At 36.7% G+C, this 14,960-nt stretch overlaps 1 protein-coding gene across 1 annotated transcript in view; it reads left to right on the top strand.

Annotated features, from left to right (window-relative positions):
• VAV3 (vav guanine nucleotide exchange factor 3) overlaps nucleotides 1-14,960 on the top strand; it is a 145,014-nt gene that overhangs the window by 111,382 nt on the left and 18,672 nt on the right. The window contains exons 20-21 of the mRNA XM_030953354.1: nucleotides 8,127-8,263; nucleotides 11,905-11,970. Of these exons, the coding sequence (XP_030809214.1) occupies nucleotides 8,127-8,263; nucleotides 11,905-11,970 (203 nt within the window). The remainder of the gene's footprint in view (nucleotides 1-8,126; nucleotides 8,264-11,904; nucleotides 11,971-14,960) is intronic.

Genomic DNA, 14,960 nt, shown 5'->3' with positions numbered 1-14,960 from the left:
AAGCACAAGGACTTCCTGAATTGTGGTGTTTTTCTGTTTCTCATAACAAGTTGTTGATCAGACTGTTAGCAGACAGATTTTTTCCTCCCACACACCTTCATTTTGGTTGATGGTTGACCATTTTTGCAGAGGTCTCTGCCAAGAATACAGTTTCTATATGCAGCATTACGGAGAAATGGTGGAAAATTTGAGTCTTCGGAAAACATAGATTTGACAGGTAGTAAAGGACTGAGGGAACCACAAATCCTGTTTCAGTAAGGTTTTTGGGAAGGAAACAGTTGTTAGAAGAGAGGGAGGACAGTGGCAGAAAGCATGGCTGGGACTGTGAAAAAAAAAATGTTTTTTCCAGTAGTTGGAACTCATAGAGTTCTGGAGGATGACAGTCTTAAATCTTCTATTTTGATGGAAGAGAAATGTGAATGTTTATCAGATGTGGTTTGGAGTGCATTACAGATTGGTCACCTGAATTTCGAGATAATGAAGATTATTTTGCCCTCCCCACATCCTTCCCCCATATTGCCCAAGTGCTTGCAAGTTTTCTGTTTATGGAAGAAAGGGCTGCTTTACTTCTATAAGCAGAAACTTAACAGTTGACTTAAGGCTTATGGTAGCTGATAAATGTTTTAAAAATCAGCCTTGTGTAGGTTTTTATTTCAAAATTTAGTGGCAAACTCCAGAGTTGTGGTTAATCATATGCCAATAGTGAGACTTGATTGAACAGTACACAAAGGCAAAGCAGTTAAAGAGAAGACAAGTGGAATATTCCTGAGGCCCAGGCTCTGTCAGCATTTCAGCCACCTTGCCTTTAAACTGGAAGGAGGAAGGTGTTGTTAGGAAGCAGTTCTTTACTGTGAAGGTGGTGAGGCACTGGCACAGGTGGCCCAGAGAAGCTGTGGGTGCCCCATCCCTGGAAGTGTTCAAGGCCAGGCTGGATGGGGCTTGGAGCAATCTGGTCCAATGGAAAGTGTCTCTGCCCATGGCAGGAAGGTTGCAACGAGATGATCATTAAAGTTCCTTCCAACTCAGCCCATTCTATGGTTTTATGAATGTAAGGCTTAAAATCAGTATCTAAAATTAGAACTTTTAATTATAATGACATACCAAAATAATGACTTAAAACTTGGAGAATATAAAGTTCAATTAAAATATCTTCTTTGAGGTGTGTGTACTTATTGTGTTAATTTTGTCCAGTAGTAATTATTTAAATCACTGCTACTCTGAAGAGTGCTCTTAATAGACTGTGCTGGCATCTTCCATGTATGTGAGTTCTGTAATTTGTGTTATAAGTACTTAGCCTGTAAGTTAAGAAATCCCTCGCCAATCGAGTCTCTTTTGAGGCATTAATAGACTGCCTCAGAATGTAAGTGGGTTTTTAAAAGGGATTAGTAGTGTTTCTTTCCTCATGTCTCCTCCGCAGCTGAGAAGGCCTCCTAGACAAGTTTTGCCTTGGCAGTAACAAAGCCATTGACTTATGCTGGTTGTGGAGATAGATGACATTGATGAGGAGTTGGGAAGCTGCTCTCCTGACAAATGCAAGAGAGAAGAACCAAGTTTATGGTTTATTCTGCAATAAAATGATTATGAACAGGATTTTTAAACAATGAAGGTAGCAGAGCTGATTGGAAGAACATACAGAGAATGCCAAAGGACTTTGTTTTCATATAGCCCATGCTCAGATTAGAGCTTTCCTTTAACTAGCTTTTAATATTAGTGTTGGACCTAGATGATGTTGCCAAAAAACGTGTCAAAGCTGGTGATTTTGTGTCATGGATGCTCAGATTGTGGGTGTAACAGTTCCACCTGTTCTTCACACTGCTGTCCTTATCAACCCATCTGTTTTTCTATCATAACTCCTTGTTACTTGATTATTTGCAGTTATGCTTCTTGATCAGAAGCCTTCAAAGTGTAATTTTACTTACCATGGTGTAAATACTAATTTGTTCTTTCAATATGAATTCCCCTTTGCCTGTGTCTCTTTAATTTGTGCGTTTTTAAAATTATGCATGACACTGTGGGCTACTGTTCAGACATTTAATCCCATGAGACACTGCCATGAGTTACTTAGCCCTCACTTCCTGGTTGGAGTGTGAAGATGTATGGAGATGTACCTGCTCAGAGATTTCAGGTGGAATATTCCTCCTGGTCTTTACTATGGAAGGCTTATCAATCACTAAATGTCAGCTTCTCTCTTAGCAAGACTGCATTCCCTGTGTTCGTAGCTGCAAAGATATACACCAAAAAGGGTCAAAGCAAGTTCAGAGGTTCCAAACAAACACCCAAAATGCTGTTATGGTGAAACAAAAGACAGAATTAGTGAGCCTTTGTGTCATTTCCTATAGGAAAGGCAGTGTTGTTTTCTTGAGATTCTGGAAACATCAGGATGTAGCCTTGTCAGATAGTCTAAAATTCTGTTTCAGGTTCAAAGCCTCATGAACTCAGGAGGCTTCATTCCATTGCATTTGTGGTGGTTTTTTTTCAGCCAGGTTATAAATACTGGTGACTAGGCTAACTTTTTCATAGAGAAAAATAAAGTCTTCAGTTTAACTAAGAAGGGATGTTTAGTGCAGACAGAATTGTTTAATGTCTTTCTGGTAATAGGATAAAGTTTATCCACAAATTCACCTTTGAACTCTCTCCTATAGGCTCTCCTATAGCTCTCCTATAGGCTGTGTCATTATTTTGTATGTTAGAATGATCCCTGCCTGAAGCCTATACCATGTTTTGCTTTGCTTGGAAGTAACAGCTGCTGGAATCAATTTTGACAGATAGAGGTCATAATAGGGTGTGCATTATGCATGTTGTTAGCAAAAAATAACATTTTTGAATCTCTGCATGAAACTCTGAGGGTCATTCAGTGTTGTTTAGAAATGCAGAGCTGCTGTAAGGAATACAAGTAGTTTACTTTTTTTTTGGTCTCATATAATGGGTATTCTAACTTATTATGTACTATGTTAATTCTAAATTGTAGTCTCCTTCCTTGACTCATAATGATCAGATGAAATACTGAAATGCATGGTACAGTTTATGAAAGGTTTTATTTTTCTATAATGTAACCTAATTGGTACCTTACAAATCTTGATCTATCATGCTTTCTGTTTTTCCCATGAGCTACAATTTAGATCATAAATTTCTATTAGTTCTGTGACCCAGAGCCTGGCTATAAAGACTTTTCTAGGAATCTGGGGTTTTTTCCTCGTTTTCAAGTGAAGTAAATTTTAGCTATTTATTGTGTCATAACTGGATAAGTTTGGTTTTTCATTTCAATGTTGGAAACTACCAGGCTCTTTTGTATCTTTAAATTAGAAAGTTTCCTGATAAAAATGTTTGTTATGTGGAAATCTTACTTAATGGAAACCAATGGGATTTTTATCATTAATGATAATATATGGATGAAGTCCTGATCTTGTCCTTTGTGTTGGAATTTTACCCTCTTTTTAACATGTTCATGAGTAATATTTTTGTGCCAGTTATGTTTCTGCAGTTGCCAGATACTGTCAGTACTGCAGCTATGTATGTTGCAATGGCAGTGTCTCTAAATGCTTAACATATTTCACATTTCAGTAATTAATGCATGGAGAGGGTCTATACTGTTTCTGTCACAAATAATCCATAATTAGACTCTAAATAAATAATAACTCTAAGGCATTTCAGGTTTCGGTAGAATACCACTTTTTCTTGTCTGCATTACTGAATTACAGCAAGTCCTTAGGATTCTTAATGAGTGTATTTGTTACGAATCCATGTGCCAATTAAAAATGAGATGTCAAGAATGACAAGGAAAATATCCTAGATCCTGCCTGTCTGAACTTCTGTAAAGCAGCTGGTGTACTGCCTCAGAGGGATTGGTCTCTTATGAGAGGAAGCTAAAAGAACTTGGCTCGTTTAGCCTAGCAAAATGAAGGTTAATAGGGGTATGATTGCTCTCTTTAACTGTAGTATGAAAATAAAAGCAGACAAGGAAAAGAACTCTGCAGGCTCCTGTTTCTAAATGGATGTAAGTTGGCCATGAACTAATTTACACTGAAAAGTACAAGATTCTTGTTGTGGTTTAACCCCAGCCAGGAACAAAACACTAAGGTGAGAAAACTCGTGGGTTGAGATAAGGACAGTTTAACAGCTAAAACAAAAGCTGCAGACACAAGGAGAGCAAAAGAAAGATTTCATTCACTGTATTCCTTGGCCAGTCTGCTGTGCAGACATCCCAAGGAAAGCTGGACTCCATTGTTTTTAATGGTGACTTGGGGAGACAAATGCCATCACTCCAAACATCCCTTCTTCCTCCTCCTTCCCAACTTTATATCCTGACCATGATGTCATATGAATGGCTTATCCCTTTGTCAGTTGGGGCCAGCTGTCCCAGCCATGTCCCCTCTCAACTTCTTGTGCACCCCCAGCCTACTGGCAGGGTGGTACAAGATGCAGAAAAGGCCTTGACATTGTGCAAGCAAGCCCTGTTTTCAGCACAAATTCAAACCATAGGTAGCCTCATACTGCCTTTTCCGAAGAAAACTACCCCAGCCAAAGCCAGCACAATTGTAAGTGCTCAGAGTATAGAATTCTAGAATGAGCAATTGGAACAAACAGTTTTGTTTTAGGGTAAGCTTGTAAAACTCATAGATTGTTTGAGATGGTTGGTGTGTTAATGATGGATAGGTCTGGATGCACCAAACCCCAGTGTTTGTCCTTTGTGTATGTTAGGAGGTGAGTGCTGACCAATTTCTGCCCAATTAAATGTCCACCAGCTCAGTGTTATTCTGCTAAACTCTTTCTGTGCTACTAAAATGAAATCTGTAATTGCATGCTGCAAAGGAAGTTAAGTATTCTATTTGGAGCTTCTTGACTCTTTCCCTCAATTTATTATTTTTTCTGTACCCCATTTATTTTTTCCATGCTTAAGGGAAGAGAAGAGCATTTACCCATGAAAATTGAGCTATTCCAGAATAATATGTACTTGTTTTTCATTAATGATTCAAAGATGTCATTTAGTCTTTTGTTCCTGGAAAAACTGATTTAAAAATGTTTAAAATTATATGACAAGGATAAGTCATTTTGATATTTTCATATAACTAGCAAAACCTATTAGTTATGTGCTCACTGCTTTTCTATCTTTGATACAGGCTGTGTATGCATGTGTGCTGTTATTGATACTGAAATGAACATGGCCCTCAGTGACTCAGACACTCCTGTTGTTGGAGAGTGAATTTACCTTCAGTTGTTTTACTTGGAGCTATAAAGTGCATTTCAGAATCTGAGTCAAATCTAACATAGCACCAAAATACCATTCCCCTTGTTCATCCGTGCATTTTTTATCCATGGCCTTGAAGCTAGCAGGCAGTACCATTACAGAAGTGTCTGAATGAAGAAGACATGGCAGTGTCAGTGATTACTGTGTATTGTTGCAGTGTACTGGGATCCTGGCCCTGCATCCCAGTTGCTCCAGGTGCTGGTTTATGTGAGTGTGGTGACAATGCACGTACATTGGCAGTGAGGATTCATAGCAATGACAATGCTGAGCACAAAGAACTCCCAAGCGGGCCAAGGACAACAATTGGATAAAATAGGTGGTAAAATTCCAGTAGAAAAATAAGATTTGTGTGTCACCATACTAGAGACCAACTACAGCAAGCAAATGAGTACTGTAGGTATCACAGTTTCTGTAGGCATTACAACGAACAAATTTTAAGGAGTGTTCTGAAGCAAGATAATAAACTGTATTAAGGCTGTATCCTAAAAGCCTATTTAAATGATAGGATTATTTCTAGTGATGTCAAGAGGTGTTAGATGAAATCTTCCAGCATTGTATCTGCCAAGGTAACTTTATAATCAAGATTGCCATGGAATGCCATGCTTACAGAATCAAGCATACTGAATTGCACAGAGGTAGTCTGGGCATGGTATGTTTTAACAAGATTAATTCTGTGTTACCTTTTGAATAATTCTGCTAGTTGACACAGCACAGTTTCTCCTTTTTTTCCACAGTTATCTTGCCCTAGTTTTCAGAGACGCCAATAATCATAATTACCAGTGGAATAGAAATAAAAAGCACTTTTATTCATGTTTATGATTAATAACTTAAGAGCTATAGTATCTTAAAAAAACCCAGGATTTAATTGAAAAATACATTATTATTTCCTGAGCATATTCTGATGAGCTCAATCTGAGAGTGGGGTTTTAAGTGTATTGTATCTTCACACTATTAATGTGATAAACTAAATCACCAAATACAGGGTTTTATAATGTGAATAATTTTTTGTGCATTTGTTTTGACTTCCATGTATGTCTCTTAGATGATTACCTGCTGACAGTCTGCTCATCACATACACAGAACTATAATTCAGATTCTGATGGGAGGTTTCCTTTCATTAGGACAAAGTTGTCACCTCTCAGTAGACACTTGTATGCAGCATTACTTCTGTTTGCCATGCAGTGCATGGAGCATTTGTTGGTGCTGAATCAGTATATGAAAGCATGAAAACCTTCAGTTTAGAAACAAAGTAACGTCTAGTATTTACCTAAGTGGAATAATGGCTTACTAATAATTAGGTGCTCATTTTAAGTATGCCAGGTAACTTGCAGAAACAGTAAAAGTTAAGTTGTCATTTGGGTTGCGTAATGTAAGAGCTGGTATTACTTTGCTTAATGTTTCATCAGCACTTAGGATTAGTATTCATTAATACAGAGAGTAGTAATTATGGAAGGTGATTTCTTTCATGTTTCATACAATTTAGAGGAGATCATGGATATTTGTGTTAGTTGCCACCTAAATTACAGTAGTGACATTGCAACAGAAATAAGTCTTTTGTGGGCCTGCTGATCCTTTGTTGTTAGAATGAAGTTAATGATGACCTTCCAGCAAGAAACATGTTAAATATGGCAGCCCAGCAACCTTGACTTTACAGCCTGACACTCTTATCTGTAATTAATAATATATATTCTTACAAAACTCCTACTTAACCAAAAACTGTCTGGTTAAGATTTGAAATTGATAGACCCACTTAATGATAATGATTTTGAAAATCCCATGTTTAGTTAAAACCAGGAAAATTATTCTATAGTTTTTGGGATTTTTTTAAGATAGAGGGAGAATAATTAAAAATAGCTCAGTTGTGATAAAATGCTTTCCTTTAGAAATAGAGTGCAAAAATGCTTTAAAGTCTTTAATATATTTGTTATGGAGTGGGTGGTGCTTCACTTGATTTCAAGTATCCTTGTAGTATCAGAGCACATTCTGAGTGCAATACACTAGCTATCCATAGTGCTTAAAATGTTGGGGTTTAAAAAAAAAAAAGAAGCTGCTGAAGTTATAGGAACATGGGGTACAGTATCTACAGTTTTATCTTCTGACTGAAGATACAAGGATTGCCCCCCCATTTGATACACTCCTGTGGAGGATTCTTAAACTGTAGTTACTAACAGTGCTTTAGTTCTTTGCACAAGCAGAGAGAAGTGGGTTGCTCCCTTTAAAAAAAAAAAATCCCCAGCACAGCTTAGTTGTCTGTGATGCAGTCAGTATTGATGTGGAAGGACTAACGTGCATCTGGAGTTCTTGTCTTGAAAATGAAACCTTCAATTGATCAATTGATCCAGGCTTTGCTACAGGCGCCCAGAAGTTGTGCCATAAGATGAAAATTAAAAGAAAAAAGTGTTGTGAGAAATCTAAAAGAATTGTGATCCTGACTCTCCTGGCCGTGTTCACATTGGCTGTGGGTTTTTGGTAATAGCATTCTAAAGCAGATGAGATTATTCCTATCGGTGTTTTTAACGCTAATTTATTGAAATCTTTGCCTTAAACTATCAAGATAGCCTTAATATTTGAACCCTATGCAGAGCCAGGGGTGCACATGTACAGGGAAGAGTCTCCATAGGCATGAAATCAACTTTACCCCAAGAAGAAAGGGGGATAGAGAAGTTTTTCCAAAGTAATTATTTTCTATTTGGTTGTGCCCGGTATAGTACTAAGTACTCTAGTTCCTTAGTCAAATACCTGCTAAAGACATAGTGTTTCTTTGCTTGATTGCTCTCATGGTTTTCAGATTCTGTAGATTGTCATTAAGTAACAATTAATTCCGGCTTTTGGGATTTTTTTTTTCTGTTTGTTATTTATTTTTTTAATGTTTTTTTCCCAGGTTTACCAAAAATGCAAGTCATTCGGAACTACAATGGAATCCCACAGCCAGCAGCACAAGATGGGCCACCATTGCATATCCAGATTGGGGACACTATTGAACTCATTAGAGGAGATGCACACAGCTTATTTTGGCAGGTACTGGATCATTTAGCAAATGGCTATATTCTGTTTGTCCAGGTATCAACTTCTTATTGATATATTGCTCTCCTAAATTTTTTTTCTTTTTGAACAACAATAACAACAAAATTCTTTGTGGTTTATCCAAACAAATGCCTTTTAATTAATTTTGCTTTTAAATTGCCAGTAATTCCTATATGGCGTAAATCTTCATTATTGGAACATTAAAGTAAGAGTCCTGGTGAATAAATCTGCAAGAACATGACATTGGTGGCAGTCCTAGTGAAATTATAAGAGTTAAGGAGAGTGTTTGCCACAAAAAGCAAAGTTTTTGCATTTTCGGTGTCTGGTTCTGTAACACAGCATAAGTAAAAGCTATGTTGACAAAACCCAGTTAGTGAATATTAGATTCATAATGGAGAGAAATAGCTCTTCAAAACAGAACCACACCTAAACTACTTGATGCTGGCTCAAGTCAGTTAAGGATAGGGGTTTTTATATACATGGGAAAAGTATATTCTATTGATGGCAAAATTTGCTGTCATGTGATTCACATCACTACTTTTGTTACTGAAATTTCTTCTTAAATGAGTACTATAAACGTTGAAAAAGCTGACTTGCATTCACTTGAACAGTAAATGCATTAAAATGTCTCACTTTTCTTGATCGCTTTCTTAATTGTTTGTATTATTGGATACATGGAAATAGAGCTAAACAGAACTATCAGGAGATGAATAGAACAACAAGTGGAAAATATCTGTGTTCTTGAATTCGTGTTCCTGTGTTGATCTTCCTGATTTTTTTTTTAAGCTATAATAAGGTAATGAAGATAATATAAAAACTGCCTGGTCTGTTTCATGAGTTAGGTCATACTTTTTCTTGTTTGTTTTGGCTTCTGTTTTTCTGGCTACAGTTAGGATGGAATCTTCTTCAAACACTTCAGGACGGGATCAGTGAACTCTTCCTATGTCACTGTATCATCCTGAACATTTAATTGGGGGAAGTAATAAACAATAGAATTACTTTATGTAAAAAATACGTAAACAGGCATAACCAAACCACCTTACCCCCTCCCAAAAAACCCTCCAAACCCAAAGAACCAACCAGCTCCTCTCCAAACCCCCCAACCTGCTGCTTAGCAGACCATGGGTATTTCACATGACTAAAAATAAATCTTTTCAATGACACAGTTTGGCCTGTGTAGTTTTCTATGTAGTACTTGATTCTACAAGGTCTAGAGTTCTGTTCTGGAGAAGCATTTAAACCTGCTCGACTCAGGACTGGCTAGAAGGTAATCATCTGACTAATACAATTAGTACAAGCCAAAATTACTGCTACCGCGTGGGACTGATTCTATTGCCATGTTCCTGCACATCTGTCAGCTCAATTTACTGGAAATTGTCTTAGAGGTTGTTTGTGATTATCATGCTAAAGAATTTAGCTAGAATCTCATTGTGTTTAACTAGCAGAAACCAGAAAGTGTGTTAGGCTTTTCCCTAGAAGCCTCAGTAATAGATTTGAATCCTAATGGAAATTGTCATCTCCATTAGCATCATTCAGGAATTTTTTTTTCTCTCTTGTCGCAGACTGCTTACAGATTTTTTTGAGTCTTTTAATGACATCTACATTTTAAAATGCATATTAAGAAAGAGTCTGCAAAATGCAATTTATATTAAAATCTTTAATTATTCAAAAGGGCTTCTAGGGTAATTTACAGATGACCCACTAGACTAATATTACAATGGTTTTCTGAGTTGACCATTTAGAAATTCAAATGATTGTAATAGATAAGTATAGGTGGTTTAGGTAAAACTTTTTCATTCTTTACAGCACATCAAATAAATAATACAGGTTACTAAACGGTGCATGAGTTGTAGCTGAAGGGTGGTCAAACATGTCTTGATAGACATTAATATGTTTTGTTCAGTGGCTGGTCTTATTGAGTGTGGTACCACTTGCTATTCAGGTAGGATTAGTATTGAAAATAAGTATCACTTGGATGGCAGACTGTTTCAGAGCTCTGCTTAAAATTAGGCCTGTACTTGAGAGGGATTTGTGTTTCAGGAGTAAATAGAATATACAGATACAAAGGGTAACCTGTATTCAAGCAGATGATGTGAAATGGGGTAAGGCAGCTTTGCTGAACACAGGTTCTAATCTGTGAGATTGTCACTTGTTTGCACATAATTATTTTTTAAAATATCACTGGTATAAAGTACTTTTAGCTTAAATACTGCCTATGTGCTTTCCCCTCTCCTCTGCTGCCTCTGCACTTCTCTGTATTTTTGGTTAATGCGGTAGCAGCTGTGTGTGATAAATTGCATAGTGATCTCCTACAGAGAATGGTGCACTCACTTATTGTGCTTAGGATAGCACCAGTCAAAGAATGTTTTTATTTCTTTTCATAAACCCTTGTTATTTTTTTACATTCAGCTCCACTCTGTTGAATTTTCTGAGCTCCATTTTTTGTGGTGGAATTATGATAGAATTACACATTTAGTGTTACAGAAACAAAAGGAACTGAAACCCTCAAGAAATTTCATGTGTGTTTATGAGGGTTTTTCCTCTTTAATTTTTTTTGTTTTGCAGGTATGCCATCAAAAATAAAGAAGAAATCTCATTTGCATGATTTTAATGCTTGTAAAGTACTCATGCTTAATCTCATTGCCAAATGTTGAGAGTATATTATATTTACAGTCAGTATATCACATTTAATAGAGGTTAAGTATTTATGTGCTTTTAAAAAATCAGTTAAGACATTTGTTTGCCTAAATACACATTTTGATGCCTTCATTTTATGAATCTGTGTTCAGGATTTTAGGTATGTGCTCCACTCTGAAATGTGTCTTTGTCACTGCCAAATATTACTACTAGGAATAAAGAGATGTCTTAAGGTGTTCTTCAGGAAAGCTTCAGGTGTTGAACTGTGTGTGATGCATGGATTTGTGATGGTCAGGTTACTTTTGGTGCTTAGAAGCTGGAGTAAATTGGTGGTCCTGCCACTCTGGGAGATGCAGGAAAGGCTCAGTTCAGGCTATGCTGCATGCCCTTGGTCTCCCCATTGTTGTGTGGATGCATCTCCAGCATGTCAGTACATCACAGTCAGGGAGTCATCTTTAATTCTGGTAGTGTTCCCCTGCCCAATCGGTTTCCACTGACGTGCATGCCTTATGGAAATGTTTAACACTGGCTGTTGGATCATGGCCTCTGAATCCCACTGGAGTTGGGTCTCTCAGGTGCTGCAACCACTGCTGCACAGTGGTGTAGTCATGTTGGGGATCTGCAAGGTTGCAGCTTTCTGTAGAATGCCAGCTGAGGAGGAAGTAACTTGAAAGGAGGTAATTAACATTAATGAAGATATCAGACACTGGCAGACATTGACAGAACTGGGAATCACATCACAGTCGCTGAGCTCCCTTCTTGCCTCTTATCTCTCAGAGCTTTCAGATCTATCAGTTATAATTATTACTTAATTATATTAAAACCTCAACAAAACAACAACAAAACCCACAGAAATATTGAGCAACATTTTATTAGAACAGCATTTTATTTTAAAGACTCTTGTCTTTAAAATTTATTGTCCTAAATCCCTGGGCGTGCATTATTATATACTGTTAATCCCAATTATATCTCAAAAATTGAATTTTTTTTTTTTTTAGGGAAGAAATCTAACAACAGGAGAGCTTGGATTCTTCCCAAGTGATGCAGTAAAACCTTGCCCATGTGTAAGTACAATTATTTAGTTCTGTTTGCCATCTTACAGGAAAACTGCCCAATTCATTAGTTCATTAAGATTAATTTTATCTTACAAAAATAAAATTGTTTCTAGATCCTTGCTGCTTTCACGGTGGATTCAGTATTGTTTCAAGTAGAGAGTTCTAATACTTTTGGTTATTGGGTGTAAGTAGGACATGTCAAGAAAACAAGTTTGATAAGCAGGTTTCGCTTTTGGGAATATTAATAAATTGAACTGTCTGAAGAGTTTCCAGAGTGTAGATCAAATACATTTTATGTGAAAGTGCACTTTCTTCCTTCCCCAGCAGGAAGGTGAGAGTGCTGTGGCTCTAATTTTTCCCCAGTCACTTTGGGTTAGAGAGAGGGATTACAGCCTAGGTAGTAAGTTTAAAAATTGTAAAACTAATATAAAACTTTGAATTCTCGCTGCTTGATAAATTTTCTTTTTTCTTTATGCTCTTACATGTCTTTATTTCACATAACAATCGTCTCAATCTAGAAAAGTTTGTGAAAGTAATAAGAAAAATAATTTTATAATACGTACTCTAATGTGTACTCAAGAGTTTTATGTACAGATGTGATGGTGTGTTAATATACAATACACTTGTTCCTTCTCTGCCTGCTGTAACACTGTGCATCAGATTACTGCCTGCCTTTGTTGAGGCCAATTGATAAAAACCCGTAAACCCTGTAATGAATCCTAGTCCTTACTTTGCTTTAAGTTTTCACTTACTTGCACCTGATTCTTAACACTTTGACTTAATAATAAAATTGCTTTTGTTACAGCAATCAAGATATGCCACTTCAATGGCTTTTAGAAGTAGGTGGGGTCAGCTCTTAGTAGCTGCATTTTGATATGTCTTTGGGGCTTATTGTGCCTTAGTTTCCAGACCAAGTATACATGAGATCCTAAAGAATATAAGTATGTTAAAATACCAAAAGACATCTTTAATACCCTATAATTCCAGGATTTTGTTTGAAGAGGAATGCACAGGCTATTTGTAGGTACAAGTTTTTTTAGTTTGGGTGAGAGGACAAATCTGAAATAAAGATGAAATTGTTGTGTGAATTTAGCTTTCATCCCTCCACCCTTTGCTTATTGTTAAATTTGTGATTTTCCCACCCCATGCTTATTGTTCAAGGGTGGATTTCCCATTCCATGGTGTCACTGTCAGTGACCCCATCAGTCATTGTGTGTGTCATTGACCCCAACTGTAGCAGCACTTTAAAGAATCACCAATATACTTTAAAAGCACTGGCAGTGTAATATCTGAAGTTAGGAAAAATGCTGCTGGGGTGTTATATAGGTATCTTTCTAATGGTAAAGCTTTCTGCTAAATTTAAAATATACTATTTAGAGGAGTATTGAAAAGAATGCAGTTTTACAGAATGAATAAATACTATTCATGAAATGTTACCAACTGGTGTCATGATCAGAACAAAAAGATAAATTGATGCTTCACCACTGTTAACTTGGAAGGATGAAATATAAACATCTTATTATGATAAACGATGCAGTTAAAGATACTGAAACATCAATCAGGTTTTAAACATGCTATAACTTTTACTGTTATTATTAAGTCTAACAGTCTTTACAACCATCTGATATAAAAATGCCCAGAAACAGCATAAAATCCATATATCAGAAGACTTTAGGAATGAATATTGAATGAAAAACTGCTGAGCTCCAGAATATCTATATTCCAGACTTTTCACAGATGTCCCTATAAACAATTTTTTCCCTTTAAAATAAGTAGTATATGTCAGCAGAGATTTTATGCCCTATATGAGTAATATCTGTTTCCTCCTAGCTTTCCTCTATTTTTCTAGTTTCTGTAGAGGCACTGAATACATAGCACAGAATGAGCCAAGAGTTTCTGGAATAACATTTGATTTTATCCTCTTTATGCCAATGAGCAACACTTGTTATATGAATATATTTGTCCATTCAAAATTTACAAAAGCAACTATTCATCTATCATTTAACTGCTCTGGAGGATGGACTTAAACCATCTTTGAATTTTTATATCCTTTCCAGTTTATTTCTAGCACTGCTAGAAATATTGAAACAAATTTGAAATATTTAAAGATATCTTGCAACATGTAAAAGACATGTTAAAACTTTGTAATTTTTGAAATGGTGGCCTTGAAGTGTGTCATCAGGTTGATCCACTAAAGCATTTCTCTTTGGAATTGTTTGTCAGCATTTGCATAGTCCATGAACTTTCTGCCAGGTCTCCCCATTAGAGGCAGAGGTGCCTGAGTAGCACCATCAGTACCTGCAGGGATGGGCAAGGCCAGTGCTGCTGACAGGGTGACCCCTGGCTCTCCTGGGTGCCCTGCACTCCTGAGGAGTTCATGGGCTGCCAGCACTGCAGAGGCTGCTGAGAAAAGAGCCCTTTGTCTACTCTCTGGGAATAATGCATGTTTCCTTTTTCTCTCTCAAGAACTAGACTAAATGACTGCTTAATACCTGTTAAGATTTACTGCTACACAAGGCAAACACGTGAGCCTGTTTTTTTCGCAGAGAACTTTAATGTGTTCCACACTGAAGCTTATTTCAAGGTCAAGTCTAGAGACTTGATAGAGATCTTGGTTGATACCTGAGGTCAAGACAGTGGGAGTTGTAATTGATTGCAATTCAATCAGTTTAAGTTTAGAGGCCTCTGTAATAATATTTTCCTGATTTGATTTGTTTTTGGAAGTCTCTTTTGGTGACATTCCATATATCATGAATAAAAATTTTGAGAAGAATGTTACTGTAATTTCTTCCCTATTAGAGACCAGAAAATAAAACATTCATTAGTTTTACTTGAAGGAAAAAACCCCAAAACATTCTGCTTACCTAAGAATATGTGACCTTAATTTATAAGTGTGTGAGATTCATGTTAACCTTTCACTAAAATCCATTTTTCAGCACTGTGCATTTTCACACATTGTTTTAGAAGGATAGGGTAATACTGAGTTATCACACACTGAA

The sequence above is a fragment of the Camarhynchus parvulus genome, chromosome 8, assembly GCF_901933205.1.
Source record: "Camarhynchus parvulus chromosome 8, STF_HiC, whole genome shotgun sequence".
NCBI classification, from domain to species: Eukaryota; Metazoa; Chordata; class Aves; order Passeriformes; family Thraupidae; genus Camarhynchus; species Camarhynchus parvulus.
The sequence above is the reverse complement of the archived record's forward strand: the minus strand, read 5'-3'. Positions and strand labels throughout refer to the sequence as shown.